General features: G+C 36.2%; 3 protein-coding genes across 10 annotated transcripts in view; 2 read left to right on the top strand and 1 right to left on the bottom strand.

Moving 5' to 3' along the window:
• The first annotated feature begins 596 nt into the window (after window positions 1–596).
• LOC115216620 (glyoxylate reductase/hydroxypyruvate reductase) lies at window positions 597–13,231 on the top strand. Its single transcript, XM_029786102.2, has 3 exons — window positions 597–1,036; window positions 11,181–11,351; window positions 12,476–13,231. Exons 1-3 carry the CDS (start codon window positions 706–708, stop codon window positions 13,069–13,071), a joined length of 1,098 nt encoding a protein of 365 aa, XP_029641962.1. The 5' UTR covers window positions 597–705; the 3' UTR covers window positions 13,072–13,231.
• A 2,376-nt stretch (window positions 13,232–15,607) lies between these two features.
• LOC115216160 (SCAN domain-containing protein 3-like) lies at window positions 15,608–16,285 on the top strand. Its single transcript, XM_029785357.1, has one exon. It carries the CDS (start codon window positions 15,608–15,610, stop codon window positions 16,283–16,285), a length of 678 nt encoding a protein of 225 aa, XP_029641217.1.
• Window positions 16,286–19,574: 3,289 nt separating this feature from the next.
• Window positions 19,575–23,402, bottom strand: part of LOC115216317 (partitioning defective 3 homolog) — a 143,094-nt gene continuing 139,266 nt past the window's right edge. For 7 of the 8 annotated variants that reach the window (XM_036506393.1, XM_036506391.1, XM_029785526.2 and 4 more), the window contains 3 exons: window positions 22,879–23,128; window positions 21,293–21,402; window positions 19,575–20,586 (listed from right to left, as the gene is read on the bottom strand). In XM_036506393.1, the coding sequence (XP_036362286.1) occupies window positions 20,145–20,586; window positions 21,293–21,402; window positions 22,879–23,128 (802 nt within the window). In that variant the 3' untranslated portion in view covers window positions 19,575–20,144. Of the gene's footprint in view, window positions 20,587–21,224; window positions 21,403–22,878; window positions 23,129–23,402 lie in introns of all 8 variants that reach the window. The other variant, XM_036506395.1, reaches the window with a different exon arrangement.

The raw sequence follows: 23,402 nt of genomic DNA, 5'->3' as shown, positions 1-23,402 counted from the left end.
TTTCTACATTCCACAACATATAAATACAAAAAAAACAAACAAAAAAACAGAATAGACACACATACACAGAAGAACAAGCACGCACACACACAAACAAGAATATATTTATTTACTAACCACAAGGGGCTAAACACAGAGGGGACAAACAAGGACAGACAAAGGGATCAAGTCGATTACATCGACCCAGTGTGTAGCTGGTACTTAATTTATCGACACCGAAAGGATGAAAGGCAAAGTCGACCTCGGCGGAATTTGAACTCGGAACGTAACGACAGACGAAATACGGCTACGCATTTCGCCCGGCGTGCTAACGTTTCTGCCAGCTGGCCGCCAAACACACACACGCACAGAGGAACAAGCACGCACGCACACACATACACACCCACGTACAAACAAGAACAAGCACGCACACACACACACACACACACAGAGGAACAAGCACGCACGCACAACCCATTAGCTTTTTCTTCCCAGCTGACAATTTACAAGACAACATGTGGTCACGGAAATCACCGATTCAATATTTATAGATCGCCGATTTTTTTTTTTTTTTTTTTTTTTTTTTTTTGGTGACCGGGAGTTAAAAATAAACATTAACCGAAAATTTCCTTCAATTCAATTTACTCTCAATGTATTTTCGTAATATCCTGTCGTAGCAAACACGTCAAACAGAGCAACTGATGAACAATTTACGAAGGTTAAACAATGCTCCGCCGTTATCAGTTGTTCTTTCAACAGACTGTCATTGCGCTGCGATCAGTGAGACTGTCACAATCAGCAAACCGTATTCGCGACTGTCCTCAGCGACTATACAGTAGCACGATTGCAATGTCAGCTAAAGGTAGCAAAGTGTACATCACCAGTCTTGTGCCCCAGAGTGGCGTTACTCTATTGAAAGAGGCCGGCTGCGTGATATCGCAGTGGCCACAGGAAGATAGTGTTCCTCGAGAACAGTTTCTTAAAGACGTTGTTGGTGCCGATGCTTTGTATTGTAGCTTATGTCAAAAGATCGACAAAGAACTTCTCCAGGCTGCTGGTAAAGTACTTGTTTAATTATTTTCTTATTCATAAGTCAAGTGGAAATTAAAACGCTATCTATCAAAAGGAGGTTATTTTATGGATCTTTTCGGTTTGAACGGCAGTTTTTTTCTAGCGGTGTCATATGAAATTGTCACCCATAATTATGACCCTAGTATCGATCTATTGCATTTCAATCTGTTTTAGGGTTAGGGTTAGGGGTGGGGGAAGGGTATCTTTTTCTTCACAAATGTAAATAAACCCAATCGGCAATCTTTCTACTAGAGACGAAAGATTGCCACCAGATTGCCACCCAATCTGTTTCTTAAACGAGGGACATATTCATACGGCACAGAATGTTTTTTTTTACTTCAGTAGACGTCATTGATTGGTTGAAATTGCAGAAATTGAAGAAATAAAACAACAAATATCTTACAAACTATAGAATTTTCTCAATAAAGCCAAGAGAAAAAGATGTTTTATAAACACATTCTACCAGTATACGAAGTTTAAAATTTTTTTAGTTACCTAGAAATTATGTTAAAAACTGCCGTTCTAACCGAAAAGATCCTATTTTATTTACAATTTTAAAAAATTTGATATTTGCTTTATAGTAACAACAATACAACCTCATACAGTCTGTTCAACAAAGCTAACAAACATTTATGGCAAATATCGGCGGAGGTAAAGAATACGTACACCACCCGTTTTCGGCATAACTAAAGCTGAAGCTTCCACCCCTAAACACCGGGTGTACGTATTCTTTACGTTCGCCCAAATATCAATGTGTAATTCGGCCTTGTAGTTTAATTATTTCATATTTTGGAAAGAGTAACAAAGACATATGTTAAAGATAGTACATAACTACAACAATGAATGAGTATGATATCTCCCACAAAAAAACCTGACAACTAGGCGGAATTATGTTTGGAGATAGTTTGTAGGAGAAAAGGGAAAGACTTTGCAGAGTTTATACTTTTTGCAAAGCATTATATAACCTTATTTATGGTTGATATTTTTACTGATCTCAGTCACTGCGCAATTTTAATCAGCCTGTATCAATTTCAGTCTGGTACTTATCTTTCACTTAATATATCTTCAGAGTAAAGGATCACTTTTATTTTATAGAGCTTCGAATCGTCGAATTAAATCTTATGAATCAACACCGGTTTGTATTTTTTTTAAGGTCAAACTCCAGTATTTGACCCAAGCTAAAAAAAAAAAAAAAAAAAAGTGCTACAGGTGTAAAACAACATATAGTAAACAAATACGATAAAAATGCGGGCGGGGGAGAGGACTTGGAAAATTCACATCGGGAATGTTTCGTGTCTTTCCACCACTTCCCCGTTCGTCGGCGAATTTTTTTTCTTCTTTATATTCGTTTACTACAGATTATTTTACACCTAGTACACCGGCACGTATTTTTTTTTCATCTTCTTTACACCTGTTACAGTATTTTTTTTTTTTTTCATTTTTGTGATCGGTTGTCGAAGTGGGGTTACTGGATCGTGTGAATTATCCGAGTTTGCACCCCACAAAAATTTTTTTTAAATAGTGTACTAGGTGTAAAATAATGTGTAGTGAAACGAATATGAAGAAAAGAATTTCGCCGACGACGAACACGGAAGTGGTGAGATGACTAGGAACATTCCAGATGTGAAGTTTCCGAGTCCTCTCCCCCGTTCGCCAGGGCAAATTGTTTTTCATATACGTTTACTACATGTTGTTTTACACCTATTGCATCGTTTTTTTTTCTTTTGCTCGGGTCAAACACTGGGGTTTGACCTTAATTTACAACCTGTGGTGTTGTCTCTTTCCTCCCTTCTCTCTTTCTCTCAAACACGGATATGCTGGCATCCATTCTCCGTCCAGCCACCACCAGTGAGATGTGCAGGCGCAGAAAGTCATTTAAATGTTTTTGAACTATGCCGACCCAAAGAAACCGAGACCCGTAAAATAGTTCTTTTTCTCTTTTTACAAAGAAAGCACAGCAGAATTTCGGATTAGGACGCCCATATAAGTTGGATTTTCTCTGTTTTGACGGAGATTTTTCCAAATTCACATTCTTTCGTTTGAAGCAGAATAGTTGTCAAACTCGACCATATGGGATATGATTGTTCGTTAATTTTACTCCTTTACTTGTTTCAGTCATTTGACTGTGGCCATGCTGGAGCACCGCTTTTAGTCGAGCAAATCGACCCCAGGACTTATTCTTTGTAAGCCTAGTACTTATTCTATCGGTCACTTTTGCCGAACCTCTAGGTTACGGGGACGTAAACACACCAGCATCGGTTGTCAAGCGATGTTGGGGGGACAAACACAGACACACAAAACATATACACACATATATACGATGGGCTTCTTTCAGTTTCCGTCTACCAAATCCACTCACAAGTCTTTGGTCAGCCCGAGGCTATAGTAGAAGACACTTGCCCAAGATGCCACACAGTGGGACTGAACCCGGAATCATGTGGTTGGTAAGCAAGCTACTTACCACACTCCTAGTAAAATTTTTTTATTTTTTTACTCCTATTTGGAAGGCGACATTTGCTTTGAAATGAGAGCAGAAAGTGAAAGGTGTATGTAAGTATATGAAATGGATGTGTGTGTTTGTGCGTGCATCTATATGTGTGTATGAGGGAGAGATAGTGAGTGAGTGAAGGTGTCTTGTATTTTTGCATGTATGTGCAAGTGGCACTCTCTCTCTCACACACACACACGCAGGCATACATAAAAAAAAGATGTATGCATATGTATTTATGTAAGATAATGTGTGTGTGAGGGAGAAAGAAAGCGCCATTTACACAATATATGCCAAAATATACATGACAACATACACCTTCACTCTCTCACTCACTGTCTCACACACACCATTCCATATACACATACATACATCTTTCACTTTCTCCTCTCTTTCAATTTCTGCTCTCACTTCAAAGCAAATGTCACCTTCCAAAGAGGAGTAAAGAAATAGAAATCTTTTATGGAAATTAACAAACAATCATGATCCCATATGATTGACCATATAACTGAGTTTGACAACTATGCTGCTTCAAATGAAAGAATGCTTCCAATTTTCTATCACTATACAAGGAGGTGGTGGTAACAGCTTTCTATTAAAAACATTTTTTTTTGAATATCTATAATTTTTTTTACACTCCTCACTACCTGCTCCAGACTGGTTTTGGCCAATTTTCTTTGCCATCTTATGCACTTAAAAATCATGAGAGAAGCCTTTTCGGTAAAAAAAGAAAAAAAATTGAAAATATTTTCAGATGTAAAGGTGTGTGATTTAAGGGAGATTTATCTGTTGTTTCTAGCACATCCCACTAACACCTTGTACCTGGTAGGTAAAAAAAAAAAACAGAAACAAAACAGTTTACAAGTAAAATTTCAAACCAATTTCACTGTCTTCTGTTAGCTATTTCTAAGCAACAGACTTCATTGACAAAAATGGAAGGAAAACCATCCCTTCTCATGATAAAAGTTATCGATGATATCATTGGAGAATGTATGAAAGAATGTGAAAACTCGTATTGGAATATCCATACTTGTCTGTGTACTGCTGCTGCTACTCTGGATAAATATCTGGGAGATATTTGTACAACATGTGGCAATGAGATAATACATCAAAAGCAACCCAAGCAGATAATGACACTAGAAGAGAGCATAAAGGATTTACACCTCAGAATAGGGAGGGCAATTAAATGCTAGTATAAAGTGTAAAGTTCACTAGCTGTTAAGTTCACTACACACCAACAATACTTCCTGAGAAAACTAACGAAAATGTATGGAGAATCTGCTACAAATCTTGAAGGAAAATTAATAGCTCTGAAATATGAACTCATGACTTCAAGTGTCAAAACTCTGCTCCTAACAAAAAGAAAAAGAGCCATGATAAACCAAAAGTTCACTTTTAACCCTACAAGCTGTATACAAAGAAATGAGGGGAAAAATAAAGTCATTCTGGGTGAAAATCTGGAATAGCAGTAAAGACTTACTCATGGCTTGATTACAGAAAAGCATTTAGTTCTGTTTCTCACTTACAGCTACTGAAGTGACTTCAGCTGGTAATGGTATTTGCTACCTTAGTTGTTTCCATTGAAAGGTGCATGAAGACCTTGTTCACAATCCTCACACTGAAAGTAAAACAATTGCCTCTGATGTTATTAATATTTCCATAGAAATCCACTGAGTATGTTCTAGGGTTTGCAAGAAGGTATATGAATATATCCCATAATTACTTTGTAGACAGTCTAAAGATATATTCCCCAAATACATTTAATGCCAAAAAAAAAACAACAGGATCTAATTAGAACATTTTCTTCTGTTACGAGAATGGAAAACAGAAGAAATTTTCACCTGGAAAAATTGTTCCCCAAATCATAAAGCTGTGCATCAACAGTCTATCTCTCTCTCTCCTGTTCCACAAAGCTCTTACTACAAATACCAAGGTGTGGCATTTAAAAAGCACCCACTACACTCACGGAGTGGTTGGCGTTAAGAAGGGCATCCAGCTGTAGAAACACTGCCAAATCAGACTGGGCCTGGTGCAGCCTTCTAGCTTCCCAGACCCCGGTTGAACTGTCCAACCCATGCTAGCATGGAAAGCGGACGTTAAATGAGGATGATGATGATGTATCATATAAAGGTACTGTAAACAAGAATAGAGAAACCAAAGAATATTACACCAGACTTAAGCAGTCTTATAAGATGCAATGCATTTGCGCTACTACTGATATTGATATTTGGGACACATGACTATTCTATAGAAGAAATCTGCTCCATGGACATAAGAACCTGCAATGACATTGACTGAAAATTTCCACAAAAACAGTAACAGTGACAGATTTTATTTCGGAAGAAAAGAGGAAGGGCTTAAGATCTGCGCAGGCAGCCTTTGAGTGCTGCATGATATTACTTGGAGAGTGTCTTCTAAACAAGAGCAGCAAAAATGAATAAATCAATCAAATGCTGAAAAATGAAGTGAATGCATCAAGAAACACTCATTTTCTGATGATCTATACAAACTCATAAGTGCAGGGCTTGCTTATCTCTGCAGAGACCTGAAAGAGAAACATTTTACATACCATAATCCGGGGTGAATAGGGACAATAACTGGGAAAAACTGTTTTCGAACAATAAAGTTGAGATGACTCAAATTGTGCTCGTTTCTTTCTAGTTATTTTGTAGGTACATATATATGCCTTTCGTTCAACGAGATCTCTTTGATATTATCACCCTGCTGGTGGCCATGGCAACCGGAATTCCCAGTTTCGTTTTTGTCACGAAAAGGTAAAGTTGTCGGAACTTTCTTTCTGCAGGAAAGGTTGTACCAGCGAGGGTGCTCCAACCCGCTCAGTCTCTTGCAGCAGGTTTCCAAACACAGTGCACATGTATGATTTCCCGGAAAATCCATTGTTATCATTACCACTGCCTATTTCTGCTTTCACCCCTATTTTGGTGTTTTGTAGGGGTGAATAGGGACACCATGCCACGACAGTACAAACCAGTTCCTGGGAAGAAAAAATATGCCAAAATAGATCCTGAGCAGCTAGAGGCCACTAAAAGAGCTGTCACCAATGGAATGACACTCAGAAAAGCAGAAGAGAACTTCAAAATTCCTAAGAGTGTTCTTCATCGGCACATCAAGTTGGGGAAAAATATCAAGTAACGTGGTAGACAGACTGTTTTATCTTCAGGTGAGGAGGAAATTCTTGTACAAAGGCTCGTGCTGTGCGCCTCTTCGGGTTATCTGATCTACTCCTATGATTTGCGACTGATTGTTAAAGGATACCTGGATCGTCAAGATGTCGATGTGAAAAGATTCAAAGGGAATATACCTGGCATAGATTGGGCTGAGTCATTTCTCATGAGGCATAAAGACAGTTTAAGAGAACGAATATGCCAAAATATCAAATGAGCACGAGCTGCCGTCTCTTAACCTACAATAAACTCATATTTCAACAAATTGGCTGAGAGCTTAGATGGTATACCTGCACCAAATATTGTGAACTATGATGAAACAAACCTAATGGATGACCCGGGACAGGAAAAAGTCCTCACCAAACGAGGTACAAAATATCCAGAAAGAATTATGAACACCTCTAAATCTACTTCTTTGATGAATGCCACCACGTCTGACGGTACTTTTCTCCCTCTTTACATTATGTACAAGGGTGTTAACCTCTACGACATTTGGACACTTGGTGGGCCAAAAGGTGCCCGATACAACAGAAGTAAGTCAGGCTGGTTTGACCTTCAAAGTTTCAGTGACTGGTCTACAACCATAGCCTTACCTTATCTGAAAAAACTGACAGGAAAAAAAGTTTTGATTGGCAACAATCTAAGTTCACATTTGTCCTTAGAAGTGATAAAAGCCTGTGAGGAGAACGATATATCCTTCATATTTCTGCCACCAAATTCGACACATCTGAGTCAGCCGTTGGACGTGTCATTTTTTCGGTCACTCAAGACTGCCTGGAGGCAGATACTGGGAAGGTGGAAGAAAACAGTAAGACGCAATATGCCTGCAATACCGAAAGATACATTCCAACAGTGTGTTGTAGATAACTGTCCCTATTCACCCAAATCGACGGGGTGAATAGGGACAGTGGTTTTTTTATTTAAAAAAATGGGTGTGCCTATGAATTTTGATAAAGTTTCAATGCACGTCGGTAGGTTACCAGTAGGGACATAAATCCCACTAAATTAATCAGTAAATGCTATTGCAGTCACTTAGTGACATGCATTTGAACCTCAAAATTGTCCCTATTCACCCCTGATTATGGTACCATAAAAAGATTATGCATGGTTGTTTCCTTTCCTGAACGCATTACTACTACATTGCATCACATCTTGAAGACTGTTCTTTTGGAATTCAAGAGTAGGAAATATGAAATGTTTCATGGACAAATGATACAGTGAAGCACTTAAAAACCTTCAATATATCAACAGAAAAGACTGTCCTGAATAAATATAAACAACATCCCTGCAATAAAGGGTACGTGCATATCAGCACAAATATTGGTAGAACATTCTCATCAAAACTTCTACCAAGTGCAAACATAACAGGCCTGATATATTTATTTGGGGCACAAAAGTGCCATAGGTGAGTATTTCATCCAAAAGCGGCAAGGAAAATACCTAAGCAACTGTTTTGAAACCTGCAACTCTGGTACCCTGACTATAAATTACATCCATACCAATAACCATTGGTGCACTTGGTTATGTTAGTAAATGCCTGTGTGCTAGCCCTGAATTCTATAGAAAATTGTTCGAGATAAACTTAAAAGTGAGAATTGGTCCAGTGGGAATTGCCACTGAGATGCTTAAAATATCTGATAGAGTAGGATACAATCTAGTCACCTGTATAATTAATCAGGTTATTCAGGAAGGTGTCATCTCCAATGACTGGCTCAGCAGTTTTATAGTCAGCTGTTACTAGGGTAATTATAGAGATATCAAATTACTGGACTAGGTCATGAAATTACAGAGAAAGTTATAGCCCAGAATTAGAGTAGATGAGATGCAACTTAGTCAGACAACTGCAAGAGTATTTTACTAAAAGTAAACCATTATACTTGGCATTCGTTAATCTGAAGAAAGCCTTTGACAAAGTTCATTACTCTGTGATATGGTAGTCTCTGAGGAAGCTACGGATAAATGGTTTGTGAAAGCTGTACAAGCCATGTACAGGGGTGCTGTCAGTAAGGTGAGAATTAGCTATGAATATAGTGACAAATCTAATGTGGAGGTAGGTGTTTACCAGGGCTTGGTTCTCTGTCTCCTTATTCATCCTCCTCTTCCAGGTCATTTAAAATTGGTTGCCCCTGGGAGCCACTATATGCTGATGGTCTCACTCTCGTAGAATCTGTAACAACTAGAAAAGAAATTGCAGGTATGGAAGCAAAACCTGCAATGAAAGTGTTTTAAAGTTGATATATTGAAGACCAAGGTTCTAGTAAGCAAGAAAACTGACAGATACTACCACTTGATATGTAGTAAAAATGTAGGCAGTAATTCTATCCAGTGCAAGCTATGGACATAAATGGTGCACTGGAATTGCAGGAAGGTTAATGGAAAAAGTAGTTTTTGCTTTTGGAAGATGCACAGGTACCATGAAGTCCAAGCTCACACAAGAAATTGATTTTTTTCTAATGCCCTGGGGGCTTCTGAAAGGTAATAGATAGATTCTTTTATCTAAGATGTTATAGATCTTCTTGCTCTTTGCAATCAACATGGTGACCTCATAGGAAGCCTCAACAACCAGTGAAGTTTGTTATTGAAATGCCCCACTACTGTCCAACTTGGCTTGCTTCAAGGAATGTCTTTTTGTTTCAAAGAATGCCTTGGGCTTGTCTGCAAGAGCAGAATGTGTTGTCCTCATGTGGCATTCCAAACGTGAGGGTCGCATTCCATCATTGCTCAAAGTTTTGTAACATATCACACACTGGGGGACTTCTGTGTCAGCCTATCGGAGGGAAATGAATCCAAATCAAATATATTCGTCAAGATACCTCCGTTTCTTTGCACTCCTTGTGAATTATTTGATGTGCAGTGGACAACACAAATATGTGAACAAAAGATGAAGCATGTATAAGTAATGTCAAAGTTAGAACTTTAGCCTAAGTTCTGAAAAAAAATTAAAACAAAAATATTTGGAATAAAAAAAAGTTAAATTAAAAGAAAAATTATATGAAAAATTTGTACAATAAAATATTGTATTTATTTGTACGAAAATATAAAAAAAGTTTCTTTAAAAAAGATTTTGCATAGCTTTTAGTTTACTTACTGTAATATTTTAGTACTTTCTGTAATATTTTAGTACTTTCTGTAATATTTAAATTTAAGTTTTAGTTTAACATTTGGCTTTATATCATAATTTTGTCTTACAAACAAATTTACTATATTTTTAGCATAAACATTTAATATTAAAAATTTTGGTTTTATTGTTAGAATTTTTTATTTTTTCAATCTGTTTTAATTTTTTTGAGACTTCATTAACTCGAGTGATAGTAGAACCTGTTACATACTTTTTGTTTTATTTCCTAATTTTAAATATATCATACTTTTCATCTTGCTAAAATTTTAAAATAGTTTTCAATTTTTTTAATTAAGTTAATATTTCTTGTTATGTTACTATAATGATTTGATAATGTCTCTTGTTTTTTTAAGAATCACATTATATATATAAAACTAGTTGTGTGAGTGTCTGTCTCCTACATTTAGATTCCTAACTCCTCCCACATTTTGCGGTGCAGTTCAACCAAATTCAGGTATCTTATAGTCGTTATTCATATCGAGCCCGTCTGGCTATTAGCACGCGTCTACGATGAGTCTACGATTTAAAAAATAATTTAACATAATTTTTTATTCCATTTTAATGCATAATTTTTCGTGTGTCGATGGCGGCGGAGTTGGCGTCCACGCTCAAACACCTGCACCTGAGTTTGCTTCTCCCCCTTCTTCCCTCCCTCGTGAAGCTGTGGGGAAGGGAGTTTAAGGAAATCAACATCGTAATGCGTTGTCAAGGAGACCAGCGTTCTTTTAGAACAACGACTTCATGGCTTGAAGACACCAAAACAGAAATGACTAAGAAAGCCCGAATTGGCATCTATAAAGGAAGTAACTCTCTAAAAATGCTTATATAGTTATTTCCCTTACAAACCCGAGCAACGCCGGGCGATACTGCTAGTTTCATATATATGGAAACTGTGGATCAAACTTGTTTATAATCTGTTAACTGAAAAAGATGTTTGTCATTACACAATAATAATATCTAAGCTTTATACCAGTGGTTCTTAACCTGAGTCTTGTTGTAACAAAAAACAAAATTACAAAATAAAGGCAAATGTTAAAGCTACAATTCAGAATTACCGAGGGTTTTGAGGGATATGAAGTGGGAGTCAATAAGTACAGAAAATGGTAAGCGGTGCTAAGATAGTAGAATAAGAAAACTAAAAGTATAAGGCGATACTTTTGCATTTTCTCATAAACATCTCATTATTTGACCATGCTCTCATTAAGAAAATAACAAATGTAATTAGAGAAATTTCTTAAGGGCTCATGCTCCCCTTGGAAATTACTGAGCCTCCCCCCCCTTCGTGGTTAAGAATCACTGATCTAAAGCTATTTGTTGAAAACAATGTCATCTATTTCAGGCCCTCAATTGAAAGTAGTGTCAACCTTATCTGTTGGTTATGATCACGTTGATGTAGCTGAATGTGCTAAGCGTAATATTCGCCTTGGAAATACTCCGGATGTTTTAACTAAAGCCACAGCAGAATTGGGTGTTGCTTTACTGTTGACAGTTTCAAGGAATATAGAGAAAGGTCAGTCAAATTTTTTAAAGTAAATCTAATATTAAATTGTAAATAATTTTTAGTTTGTTTCATTATCTACATTTATTGAAAATAAAATTTTCTTTGCTTTAATTTAATTATCACTTGTAATTTGAAAATTATAAAACAATTACAGATGACTAAGAGAGCTCATATAAAGCCATTGATTTTGTTGCTTTTAGCAAAGTCACTTGCTCAGTCTACTTAGCTACTCTTCGCTAAAGATATACTATAAATCAGTAATTACTCTGACTGAGCTGAAATTCATGGATTACTGGGAAAAAAATAGGTATCATGTGTAATGTTATTCTAGGCATTTTTCTTTTACTAGTTTTTCACTGGATTGCAGCCATGTTGGGGTTTTTTAGCTGACCATATCAACCTCCAATACTTCAGGGTTTTTTTAGCTGACCATATCAACCTCCAATACTTCAGGGGTTTTTTAGCTGACCATATCAACCTCCAATACTTCAGGGGTTTTTTAGCTGGCCATATCAACCTCCAATACTTCAATCTAGTGCTTGTTTTATGATGGCCATGTTACCATTTCCATACATTGGGTTGGACATATATGAATACATACACACATACATCTACGCACACTAACATATGCACACAACAGCCTTCTGCACAGTTTCTCTGTACTAAATTCCACTCGATTATTTAACAATATGGCCATACTTGTGCCTATAAGCATCAACATGTTGCCAATGCTTTTCTCTACATTCTTGCTCAAGTATTTAGAGTTTAGTTCACTGTTACAAGCAGCAGTGACATGGTGTAATTAATTGATGGGTGTTTTGTTAGCTTACAATGCTGAGCTCATCTAATCCCATAGATGAAATAACTTCACTAACCTCAATTAGTAAGTTCCTGAGGTAGTGGTAAAAAATATTGGCTCTTTATATTCATTATCATCTTCAGTATGCTCACATGGTGAATTAGACATGGGTACAAGTTTAACATAGGAATTGGGACTATGATCTTTGTTATGTCATCAGAAGATAATTCTGATCCATTACAATTTGGAAAATAAGGCAAAAACAAAACAAAAAAATAATTAAATAATCACAATGTTAAATTCTTCTCCATTTTCTGTTTTTAATATTCTTTAGCTGTACATGCTGTCAAGTCTGGTGAATGGAGCTCTTGGAAATCTATGTGGTTATGTGGCTCTGGCTTAGAATATTCAACAGTTGGTATTGTAGGAATGGGTCGAATTGGAACCACTCTACTTCAGATGTTGCAACCTTTTGGTGTTTCCAGGTTTTTGTATTCTTCTAAACGAGGAGCTCGGGAACTTCCAGTTGAAGCTGAATGTGTGGAATTTCGTACCCTTTTGAAAGAATCTGATTTTGTTATTGTTTGTTGCAGTCTGACTCCAGAAACAAAAGATTTATTCAGAGCTGAAACATTTTCACAAATGAAGAAAACAGCAATCTTCATTAATATATCCCGTGGCGCAGTGGTAAACCAGGAAGATTTATATGATAGTCTAAAGAATGAAACTATTTTGGCGGCAGGACTGGATGTAACAACTCCAGAACCCTTGCCAACTGATAGTCCCTTGTTATCGTTAGATAATTGCACTATTTTGCCACATATTGGCAGTGCTACAACTAAAGCAAGATCAATTATGTCGGAGCTGACTGCAAAGAATATTTTGGCTGCTTTGGAAGGAAAACCCATGCCTGCCGAGATTAAATTGTAACACATTCCCGACTGATAACATTCTTAGAACCTGAAATAATTCTATTATTTTATGATGACATATCATTACCTGAATTTACTAAGTTAGAATCATAAAAGAACTTGTAATTTTTGTGACATTAAATATAATTTCAATAAAAAAAATAAAATAATTTGCTGAACATTGTTTTATTGTGAATATATTTCTTTGAAGCAACAATTTCATATCATTTCATGCATAATTTTTTAACAAATTGATGATAAAGAAAAGAGTTCTAAAGAGAAATAATTCATAGGCGCAGGAGTGCCTGTGTGGTAAGTAGCTTGCTTACCAACCACATGGTTCCGGGTTCAGTCCCACTGCATGGCATGTTGGGCAAGTGTCTTCTACTATAGCCTCGGGCCGACCAAAGCCTTGTGAGTGGATTTGGTAGGCGGAAACTGAAAGAAGCCCGTCCTATATAAGTATATATATGTGCATGTGTCTGTGTTTGTCCCCCTAGCATTGCTTGACAACTGATGCTGGTGTGTCTACGTCTCCGTCACTTAGCGGTTCGGCAAAAGAGACCGATAGAATAAGTACTGGGTTTACAAAGAATAAGTCCCGGGGTCGATTGCTCAACTAAAGGTGGTGCTCCAGCATGGCCACGGTCAAATGACTGAAACAAGTAAAAGAGTAATACATTTTTCAGCTGGCTACTATATTTCAGGACTCATTTGTAGTCTCTAGGTGTTCCACAAGAAATTTTCATGACACTAATCCGTAAAAATTGAGTAAGTTGTGAGCTACAGTGGGTATTGTTATTCTGATAGGAATTCTGGAAGGGGCTGATTTAAAAAACTGAAATTCTGGAAAAATTTCACAGGGGTGCAACCTTAAAGTTGACACCACTACAACGCAGAAAATCTCTGCCTCACTATTGGCTAAAAATACACAACTTCTTTGATTTTTAAATGTCTGTAACTTTTTCATCAATTCTTTTCTCCACAAGATCATCACTTCACAGGTATAAGTGTGGAAAACTGCATCAATATAACCGATTTTCAGATTTTTTACTTCCTTTTAAGAAATGCAGATTTTGTGAATGAATTTAACTAGATCCTCACTAACTGTTGATACAGACTATCACTTCTTTGCTTGGGTTCGACTTTTTATTTTAAGTATACATGTGTCCCAATCCCCCTGATTACCATCTTTTCCATGTATCTTTACAGTAATGTACCTGTTCTTATTCAATCAAGGTGTGTATTGTCTCACAAGCTACTAGTGATGGCAATATGAAAAAGCACTCAGTACACTCCTCTCCTTAAACTGCTTGGCATTAGGAAACTATGCCAAAACAGACACTGGTTCCTGTCAAGCGAACAAATTGTCTAACGGTGTCCACATGACAACCAAATTTCTCTCCAGTGACATGAAGAGAGATACCTGTAGCTCTTTCCTTGATGATAACAGACTTTTCTTAAGGCCTTTTCCACATCCCATTGTTCTTAGAGAGGAGAGACGCTATTAGTGTGGTTGACCCAAAAACTGAAGAATCAGAATTAAAAAAAGAAAGGACGTTACACAGAATAATGAAATCATAATGGAGTTGCCATAGTGTGAAGACCAGCTGGGAAAAGGTTTATCAAAATTGATTCATAGAAAACTGAGAAATCCTAAATTTCACTTCTAAGCTATTAGCGCAGTTCTGGGTGTATACCCAAGCTCCATTCTCTAAATGTTTTACCAACTACCAGATATACTGTTCTATGAGAGAGAGAGAGAGAGAGAGTTATAGCAACAAAGCTGGAATGCTTTAAACCAGTGATTCCAACATGGTCCCTAGGGCCCACCAGTGGTCCCCAGAGAATTCATAGCCATAAAAAAAATTGAAGCCATTTCAGATCTACAAAATATTGTTCGATAATAAAGACACTGTTAGTTAATAATAATTTATGTTAAAAACAGAATAATAATAATAAAACAAAATTCAATAATTATTCCATAAGAATCAGTAATGTATAATATATAATCAATAATATATATTACAATCAAGAATTACATAATTTAAATTTTACAATCACAACAGTTTCATAATAAAATTGATATTTTTAATAGATCACTACACAATATTGTTTAATAATAAATTTGATACTTTTAATTTATAGAAATAAAGTATTTATTATTTTTATTTATTATAAGATCAGTTGTAATAATGTCTGAACCAATTGCTAAAAAGGCAAAACTGAGGAACTACAAAGATTTTATCATGTTAGGTTTTGTATCTGTACACTCAAAACCTATGTGCCTTGAATTTCATGCCATCATGACAAATCATTCCATGAAGAAAGTTAAGCTGGAACAGCACTAGAAATTAAGGCATCTATCATCTGTTGGTAAAGGTAGGGAATATTTTGAGAATAAAAAGAAAATACAGCCAATCAAACTACCCAACTCTGTAAAGAAGATAAATACTGAAAAAGCAAAGACACTCAAACTAAGTTATTTGGTCTCTGAAATTATTGCCAAGGTTGCAGCACCTCAGATTTATGGTGAGGAACTTGTCAAGCCTGCTATGATAGCTTGTGCAAATGAAGTTCTGAGAAAAGATGCTGCATCTACTCTGAGTACAATTGCACTTTCAAATAACACAATTACAAGAAGACAGGATGGAATGTCTAATTTTGTTGAGGAGAAGATTGTGGAAATTCTCCAAACGACAAATTTTTCTATCCAGGTTGAAGATAGCACAATTCATAACCAAGCTATCCTGGTCTATGTCAGATTCATCCATGAAGATGATATAAGGGAAGAAATATTATTCATTAAAAGTTTGTCTGAAACTACTAATGGAGACGATATAGTCAGTGAAGTAATGCAGTATTTTAATGATAAAAGTATTCCATTGACTAATTTGATCAACATTGCATCAGATGGAGCTGCAGCCATGACTGGAAAAGTGAAAGGTTTTGTTTCTAGAATGAAATCAGTTGCTCCTCACATTTTTTATGTACATTGCATTATCCACAGACAGCATTTGGTTGCTAAGAATATTGGAAGTCACATGGAAGAAGCACTCAACACTGTCATACATGCAATTAACTTTGTCAAATCAAACCCAGTGAATAATAGACTTTTTATGCAATTCTGTGAAGATGAAGATTTTAAAACCCTATTGCTTCACACAGAAGTAAGATGGTTGTCAAAAGAACTGAGCCTTGAAAGACTAGTGGACATCATCAAAGAAGCTTGATAAAAAATCTCTCGTGGAAGCGTCATCCAACCAAAATGCAAATATATGGGAAACTACCACCTGTGTCATCTCTTGTGAAAGGTAGGAGAGTCCAGTTTGCTGGACATTGTTGTAGAGCTGAAAACAAGGCAATTTCTACTCTTCTCCTCTGGAAGCCATCTACTCGCAATACCAGAGGGCGCACACTCTCCTACCCTGATGTAATCTCCAGGGATACAGGCATCCAGCAAAAGGACCTCCGTAATGCTATGATGGACCATGAAGTCTGGCGTAGCTTGGTAAATTCCATTATCTCGACCACGGTGGGATGATGATGATGATGAATTTGTGGGAACCATTAATCAACTTCCTTATATTCAAGAGTCAGATGACTCACTACAACTCAAAGAAGCAAGCTGATACAGCTAAGAAAATTTGGAAAGACTTTCTAAGTTTAAATCAAAAATATTCAATTTGAGTGATATTTTTAAAACAGTGAATCTGCTTAACTTAGAGCTGCAAGGTAGAAAATCAGATTTGGTCACATGTTCTCAGAAGATAAAAGGGTAGATGGGGAAATTAAAATTTTGGGAAAAACAGTTTGAAAAAAAAAATTTGGCATCATTTCAAAATTTTAACACCACTATTCCTACATCAGAATGCATTGCTGTACGCATTGCCTGTCTTGAAGGTCTTCATGTAGACTTTGAGAGGAGATACAATGATTTATTAAAGATGGATTATCCACTCTAGTTTGTAGACTTAGAAAATTATGAGCCAGGAGATGAAAATTTTGAGCTGGCTGAAATGTTGTTGGATTTGAAAGGGAATATAAAACTGAGAAGAAGAGTTGAAAAAGAAGGTGTCTTTGCCTACATATCGATAAAGGAATCACACCCAAATATTTTTTGACAAGTAGAAGCAAGCATCATTTCTTTCCCTACCACATGGATGGTGGAATCTGCATTTTCAGCTGTTGTAGATATTTCATGTAGAAAAAGAAATAAATCAACAGCAGAGGAACTATCAGACTAAGACTTAATGAGTTCATTAAAATTGATATTGATATATTGTGTCAGAAACACCAATATCAAGCTAGTCCCTAGCTGAATGGACTAAAAATGAATGACTTTATGAAAAAGGATTTTGATATCTTGTGCTTATCTTTGTTTACTAAAATAAATTTAAATCTTATCTTTTGTTTGCTAAAATAAATTTTAAAGTGTAAATAGACTATTCTGTCTTTTCATTAAGTATTTTGGTGTGAAAATAGAAAAGCATGAAGTAAAAGTAGAAGTGGCCCCTAGAAATTTTTTCAAGTAAAAAATGGTCCCTGAGCTGAAAAAGGTTGGGAACCACTGCTTTAAACCATAGATCTGTTCAATCACAAATTCAACAGCAACAAAGCATTAAATCAGTTTTGAGAAATAAAGGCTAATTTTTAAAATTATTTAATTAGAGAAAGAGTAAAGCACATGATCTTGCTGGCTTTTCCAAAGTGTTGTTAATGCGATTGTGGGGAGAAAGACAAACAAAAGTATTTAATACAGTCTCATAAGTTAGATTAAATAGGAACAAAGAGAGATGGGTAAATGCACTGATTGAGCTTGGGCAAAGTTGATATACAGCTTGCTTGTTCAGAAAAGCATAACCTCTTTTAATAGAAAACAGCATGTCTGTAAGCAGATGATTGTAATACATTAGTGAATCGAAGTTTGCGAAGTTCTGGATGGTTTTTTTTCTGTAGGAGAGGACTTTTGTGTGTGCATCATATATATAAATATATATATATATGTCGAGAGTAAAGGAATTTTGTTAACATCTTCGTTCAACTCCATTTATTTATTTATTTATTCATATATAACACACAAATTTCTGCACATGAACCCGGAGTTTCTACCCTTGGACAGGTCGCTTCAACCGTGTTTCTGACGTGAATTTGCTACCCTGGTATCGGTTCATCGAATTTTCCATGTTGACGGTAAACATAGGATAATTCATTCACCTATCGATATATATATATATATATAGTTAACAACTGATGAGAACTAAAATATTTTGGGACTCCGAAGTTTACTGTTGAGAGAGAGAGAGAGAGTTATAGCAACAAAGCTGGAATGCTTTAAACCAGTGATTCCCAACATGGTCCCTAGGGCCCACCGGTGGTTTGGGATGAAGTTTATATTAAGTATGTGTGGCTATTATGACTGATCAAAGTCTAGCAGCTGCAACCTCAGCAGGTTTTTTAAGCTCATATGCAAGAATTTCTTTGACATTTGTAGTGATTATTATGATGCTGTTGAAGGAGACTAAGTTGCCATGTATCTATCAGGCAAAGATGCTGAAATATGAAGTATGATGGAAGCATTGAAAAATCTAGTGTGAGATATTAAGATTGCTTACAGATGACACATCTAAAGAAGGTTGAGAGGAGTGAAGTGTTGTGTGTGTGAATTTACGGCAAGTTCATCGTTAAAGAACAAAAGAGAAAGTGTAGGAGACATAACCTTGGTATACTAGAGTTGGTCGATTCTAGGTTCAAGTGCACCTCATACATACATGCTATGTAGAGTGGTTTGAGGGGAAACCTGAAAGAAAGATGAAGTCCACAGGTCGGTAACCTTTCTAGGCAATTGTACAAAACCAAGTTGAGAGCTTTGATCGCTTTTTGTTGAAATTCTTAGTAAAGTGGTTAAAAAAAAAAACGAAGCAAAAAAAAAAAAAAAAAAAACCCAGAAAGAGCTTTAGAAGGATAAAAGAGGTGTTTATGTTTCCTGGGTTAAAAAGGTGAGAAACAGTCAAGAGTGCTGAGGTGGGGTGTCAGTCAGATATGTATCAATGCAGACACCCTCAGAATGGCAAATGATTTGGGTCTGTCTATGATGCTGTATGACAGAAACACAAGCAGTAAATAAAAATCTTGTGTAGTAAAATGGAAAAGAATAATTTAACTGTTTCAATAGATGTACAAAGTTAGCTTATGGGGATGATGTGAGGTTGAGTTATGTTCAGCTCTGCAGAGGAAATATTGCATGGAGAGTTGCTGTTTTGCAGACATATCTATCTATACAATCAAAGAAAACTAGACATTCAAACAAAAATGAAGATAATGGGTTTCTCTTTTTTTTACTATTGTTGCATTTGTTGGATAGATAAAAATTCAGCTGTTTCCTTCTTGCAAGAAATTAAAAATAGATTCGATTTACTGTTTTTCTGACATTTTTTTAACCATAAAAGTTTTAAGAAAATGCCTGTGGATTTTTAAATTTTGTTTTACCATCTACAGAAAATGATATTAAACATTTTTTTGGCTTTTTTAACTCTCTTTATTACGAAATAATTACAAGCTATATTGGGTCAATTTCATTAAAACCATTTATATAAAATGTGATGTATACAAAATAAGCATTTCTCAATTTTTAAATAAATAATGTAACTTTCACTCAATTTTATGATTATGTAACAACTTTTAGAATTATTTTCTATACCCAGTTTGCCATTAAAAACTACTCGTTATGTTAAGTTTTCTTCAGGTGTATTTGAAAAAAAAAAAGAAATTTAAAACTTCCTTCTTGATTTATCTGTACTATAAGAAGTTTGTATAAGGAATGAGCTGGATGCTGGGTTATATACTTCACTCATGATGCTATTTATGGTATAGCCGAGCACTGTGACAAACAAATAATTCAAAAAGAGAACCTTCTTATTTTGTAATTACAATTATTTTGAATTACATCTCCAGGTATTCTTCTTCTTACCTAGATTGTTAGTTACTTAGTATTTAAGTTATATGGTCTTTCTTTCTGGAATGTTATGATGAACTCAAATGGACCTGTTTAACATACAAAATAATTTCCATTTAGTAAATCCTTTTTGAGCATCACACATTAGCTATCTGAGTTGGGGTTCGTTTACCACTTGGTACACTACTATACATTTGGTCTTGGAATGAGTCCACATAATCCATACAATAGTTATAATGATCTTCCATAGGAACAGGAGTCCCTACAGGAATTTTATGTTGCCATGTTGGAGGTGCACTTTGAACTCCAGAGCGATTATGAATCCAATGTTTTTGACTGCCTTGTATATTGTCAGTGTAATTGCTACTTGATGGTCCATGTATGTCATCTTTATGTTTGCTGGGTTGCCAAGAATGAGAAACATCACGATCCTCATCTTGCCAACTTTCTTGTACAGTACGAGGATATGGAGGAGGGAATTTAGGAACTATTTCCGAATAGTTGGTTTCATAGAAGTGTTCATCATTGTTGGACTCTGGAATATAGTTATAAGGCGGATGGCTCGGATGTACAGGAACCCTAAATAAAATAGAAAATGAATATTGAAGAACAAAGTTATAATCTTTTCTACTCTAGGCACAAGGCCTGAAAGTTTGGGAGAGGGGGGTAGTCAATTAGATTGACCCCAGTATGCAACTGGTACTTAATTTATCAACCCCAAAAGGGTGAAAGGCAAAGTTGACCTTGGCAGAATTTGAACTCCGAACGTAAAGACAGATGAAATACTGCTAAGCATTTTGCCCGGGGTGCTAACGTTTCTGTCAGCTCACCGCCTTAGAATGAAGTTATATTATAAGAAAAATTAGTGTTTTGTGGACAAATGTAGCCAACTGAAAAATAACAAATATTTAAACTTTCAATATAAAATGTGTGCTGTGTGACATAAGAAAACATGATCAAAAGTGATATTTTACAATAAAGCAATAAAGTGATAAAAAAATAGAGAGAAGGTAACTGTAATATCTGGTGATGAAAGTGAAGTGATTAAAAGTTCATGCATTCTGACGTTCAAAGGTTTAACTACAGATTAAACAGTGTAGTGACTAGATGGACACTAGTTGTATAGGCAACATTTAACACAAGTGCAGCTCTTGGTAATCAACTGTGCTTCTGGTGCTGGCATAGACGATACAGAAAACTGCAGTATGAAACTCTACCTTCCGTTAACTGCTGCGTTCTTACTCATAAATGGGGTCCTATCCAGGAATTGGAGAAAAGTGCATACCTTTCATGCTGAACAGTCCGAACCCCAGGTGGACGATTCTTATTCACAATAGCATATTCTACCTCTTGGTAAGGAAGCTGGTTAGGATTGGAACTGTAATTGCTCAACTTCTGTAAAGATTAAAATGAAATCAATCAACTACTGAAGGGGAAAAAGGTGTGTTTGGCTGTGAAATTGATAATTACATCAAAATGTGGAAAATGGTTGGTATTGTTAATACATTTAATATTTTTGATTCATATATACAAAACAGCCTATTACAAAAAAACTGAGTTGAAAAGAAACAAAAGTATAAAGTATCAGCTATAATATTTTATTCATCAGGCTTGTATATAGTTATGGAAGGATCCATGTATGTGGTAAGCCACATTTCATTAATAAACTTTTCAGGATTAAAACTAAACTGTTTAAATCACAGCTAGTTACTCTTGCCCACGTAGGAGGAAGGTTTGAAAAGGCTATGAATACTGAAACCTCTCTTCAAACACATCAATAATGTTTGTTTTTTTAAATTTAGGCACAAAACCAGCAATATTTTAGGGCATGGGATAAGTCAATATCACAAACCAGATTGGTACTCGATAGGTACCTTATTTCATCAACCCTGGCGGAATGAAAGCAAAGTTGGCATTTGCAGGATTTGAACTCAAAATGTAAAGAACGGTAACAAATATAGTAAAGCATTTTTTTTTGTGCTCTATCCAGCTTGACACCTTGAACAAATGCACAGGCAATTGTTGGTCTTCCATAAACAACCTTGCCCAGACTTGTGCTTTGGAGGGTAACTTTCTAGATGCAATCCATGGTCATTCATATCCTCAGTAGTCTGTAACTACTGAGGATAGGCAGATGCTTGAAAGAAATGAAACCAGTATCCTCTGCTGGATGGGTAATGTCAGTGTGCATATACAACAGGGTGTAAGTAATTTGAGAGAAAAACTGGGTATACGAAGCATCAGATGTAGCATGCAAAAGAGAAGAGTGTACTGGTATGGCCATGTCATGCATATGAATGAAGACAGTTGCATCAAGAGATGCCACTCTCTAATTGTAGAGGGAACTCGTGGAAAGGGCAGACCCAGGAAGACATAGGATGAAGTGGTAAGATAGGATCTACAGACATCAGGACTCACAGAGGGGATGACATGGGACTGAGATGCCTGGCGGTTTGCTGTGCTTGGAAAGACATGTCAAGCTAAGTATAGGCTGTCCCCTGCGTCCCGCTCCAATTGAGCATTCCTAACCTTGCAGGCTGGTGCCACATAAAAAGCACCTGTACCAGTGCCATGCAAATGCATCCTTGCCATTGCTGTGTAAAAGCACCCAGCATACTTTGTAGAATGGTTGGCATTAGGAAGGGCATCCAGCTGTAGAAACTGTACCAAAACAGACAGAGTGTGGGCAGCTCTTCAGCTGGCCAGCTCCTGTCAAACTGTCCAACTCATGCCAGCATAGAAAACACGTTAAATGATGATGATGTTTTACCTCAGATAAAAATAAAAGATGAGGAAGGTGCCCCAAAATTAAGTAACTACTGTCTTTGGAGGTATAAGACTATAACTATGAATATTATAAAAGGTACATACTCTCCTCTCCAAATCTTGCAAACGTTTCTCGTACAAATCTTCCCTATCTTCATGAGGGTAACGTCCTTGTCGTTCTTGATGTTTTCTTTGATGGTCCTCTCTTAGCTGCTGGATCTTGTCAGTGCGATTATTTCCCATACCATTATATGGATAAATGTCCATAACATGATGCTCTTTTGGGTACACAGCTCTTGGCTTATGAGGCTGAGATTTTACTTGAGACTGTGGTGAACGTTGATACTCAGGGAATCTATGTATATGTAATATATGAATGAACATTAGTTAAATAACAACGAGGCTTCATTAATGGAATAATATACTCTCACAATGATTTGCAAAGAGACAATTGGAAAAGTTACAAAAATTAAGGTTATAAACATTTTCATATATGGTTTATAAACATGCCTTATGGTAAACTAGAATTCTCCTTCAAATCAATGATACATTTTAAAATAATATTTAAATTAAATTGTCAATGGTTTCCCTCTATACCCAATACACAACTCAGATGGCCAAGTGAAGTT

Source organism: Octopus sinensis, linkage group LG10 (genome assembly GCF_006345805.1).
Source record: "Octopus sinensis linkage group LG10, ASM634580v1, whole genome shotgun sequence".
Lineage (NCBI taxonomy): Eukaryota > Metazoa > Mollusca > Cephalopoda > Octopoda > Octopodidae > Octopus > Octopus sinensis.
Note: the sequence above shows the minus strand (reverse complement) of the source record. Positions and strands in the feature narration are given on the sequence as shown.

Bases quoted from the DNA above. Each gene is read 5' to 3' on its own strand.
- LOC115216160 (XM_029785357.1), top strand. From the start codon at position 15,608: ATGATAGCTTGTGCAAATGAAGTTCTGAGAAAAGATGCTGCATCTACT.
- LOC115216620 (XM_029786102.2), top strand. From the start codon at position 706: ATGCTCCGCCGTTATCAGTTGTTCTTTCAACAGACTGTCATTGCGCTG. The intron at 1,037-11,180 runs GTAAAGTACTTG...CATCTATTTCAG, and splicing joins AGAACTTCTCCAGGCTGCTG to GCCCTCAATTGAAAGTAGTG. The intron at 11,352-12,475 runs GTCAGTCAAATT...AATATTCTTTAG, and splicing joins TTCAAGGAATATAGAGAAAG to CTGTACATGCTGTCAAGTCT.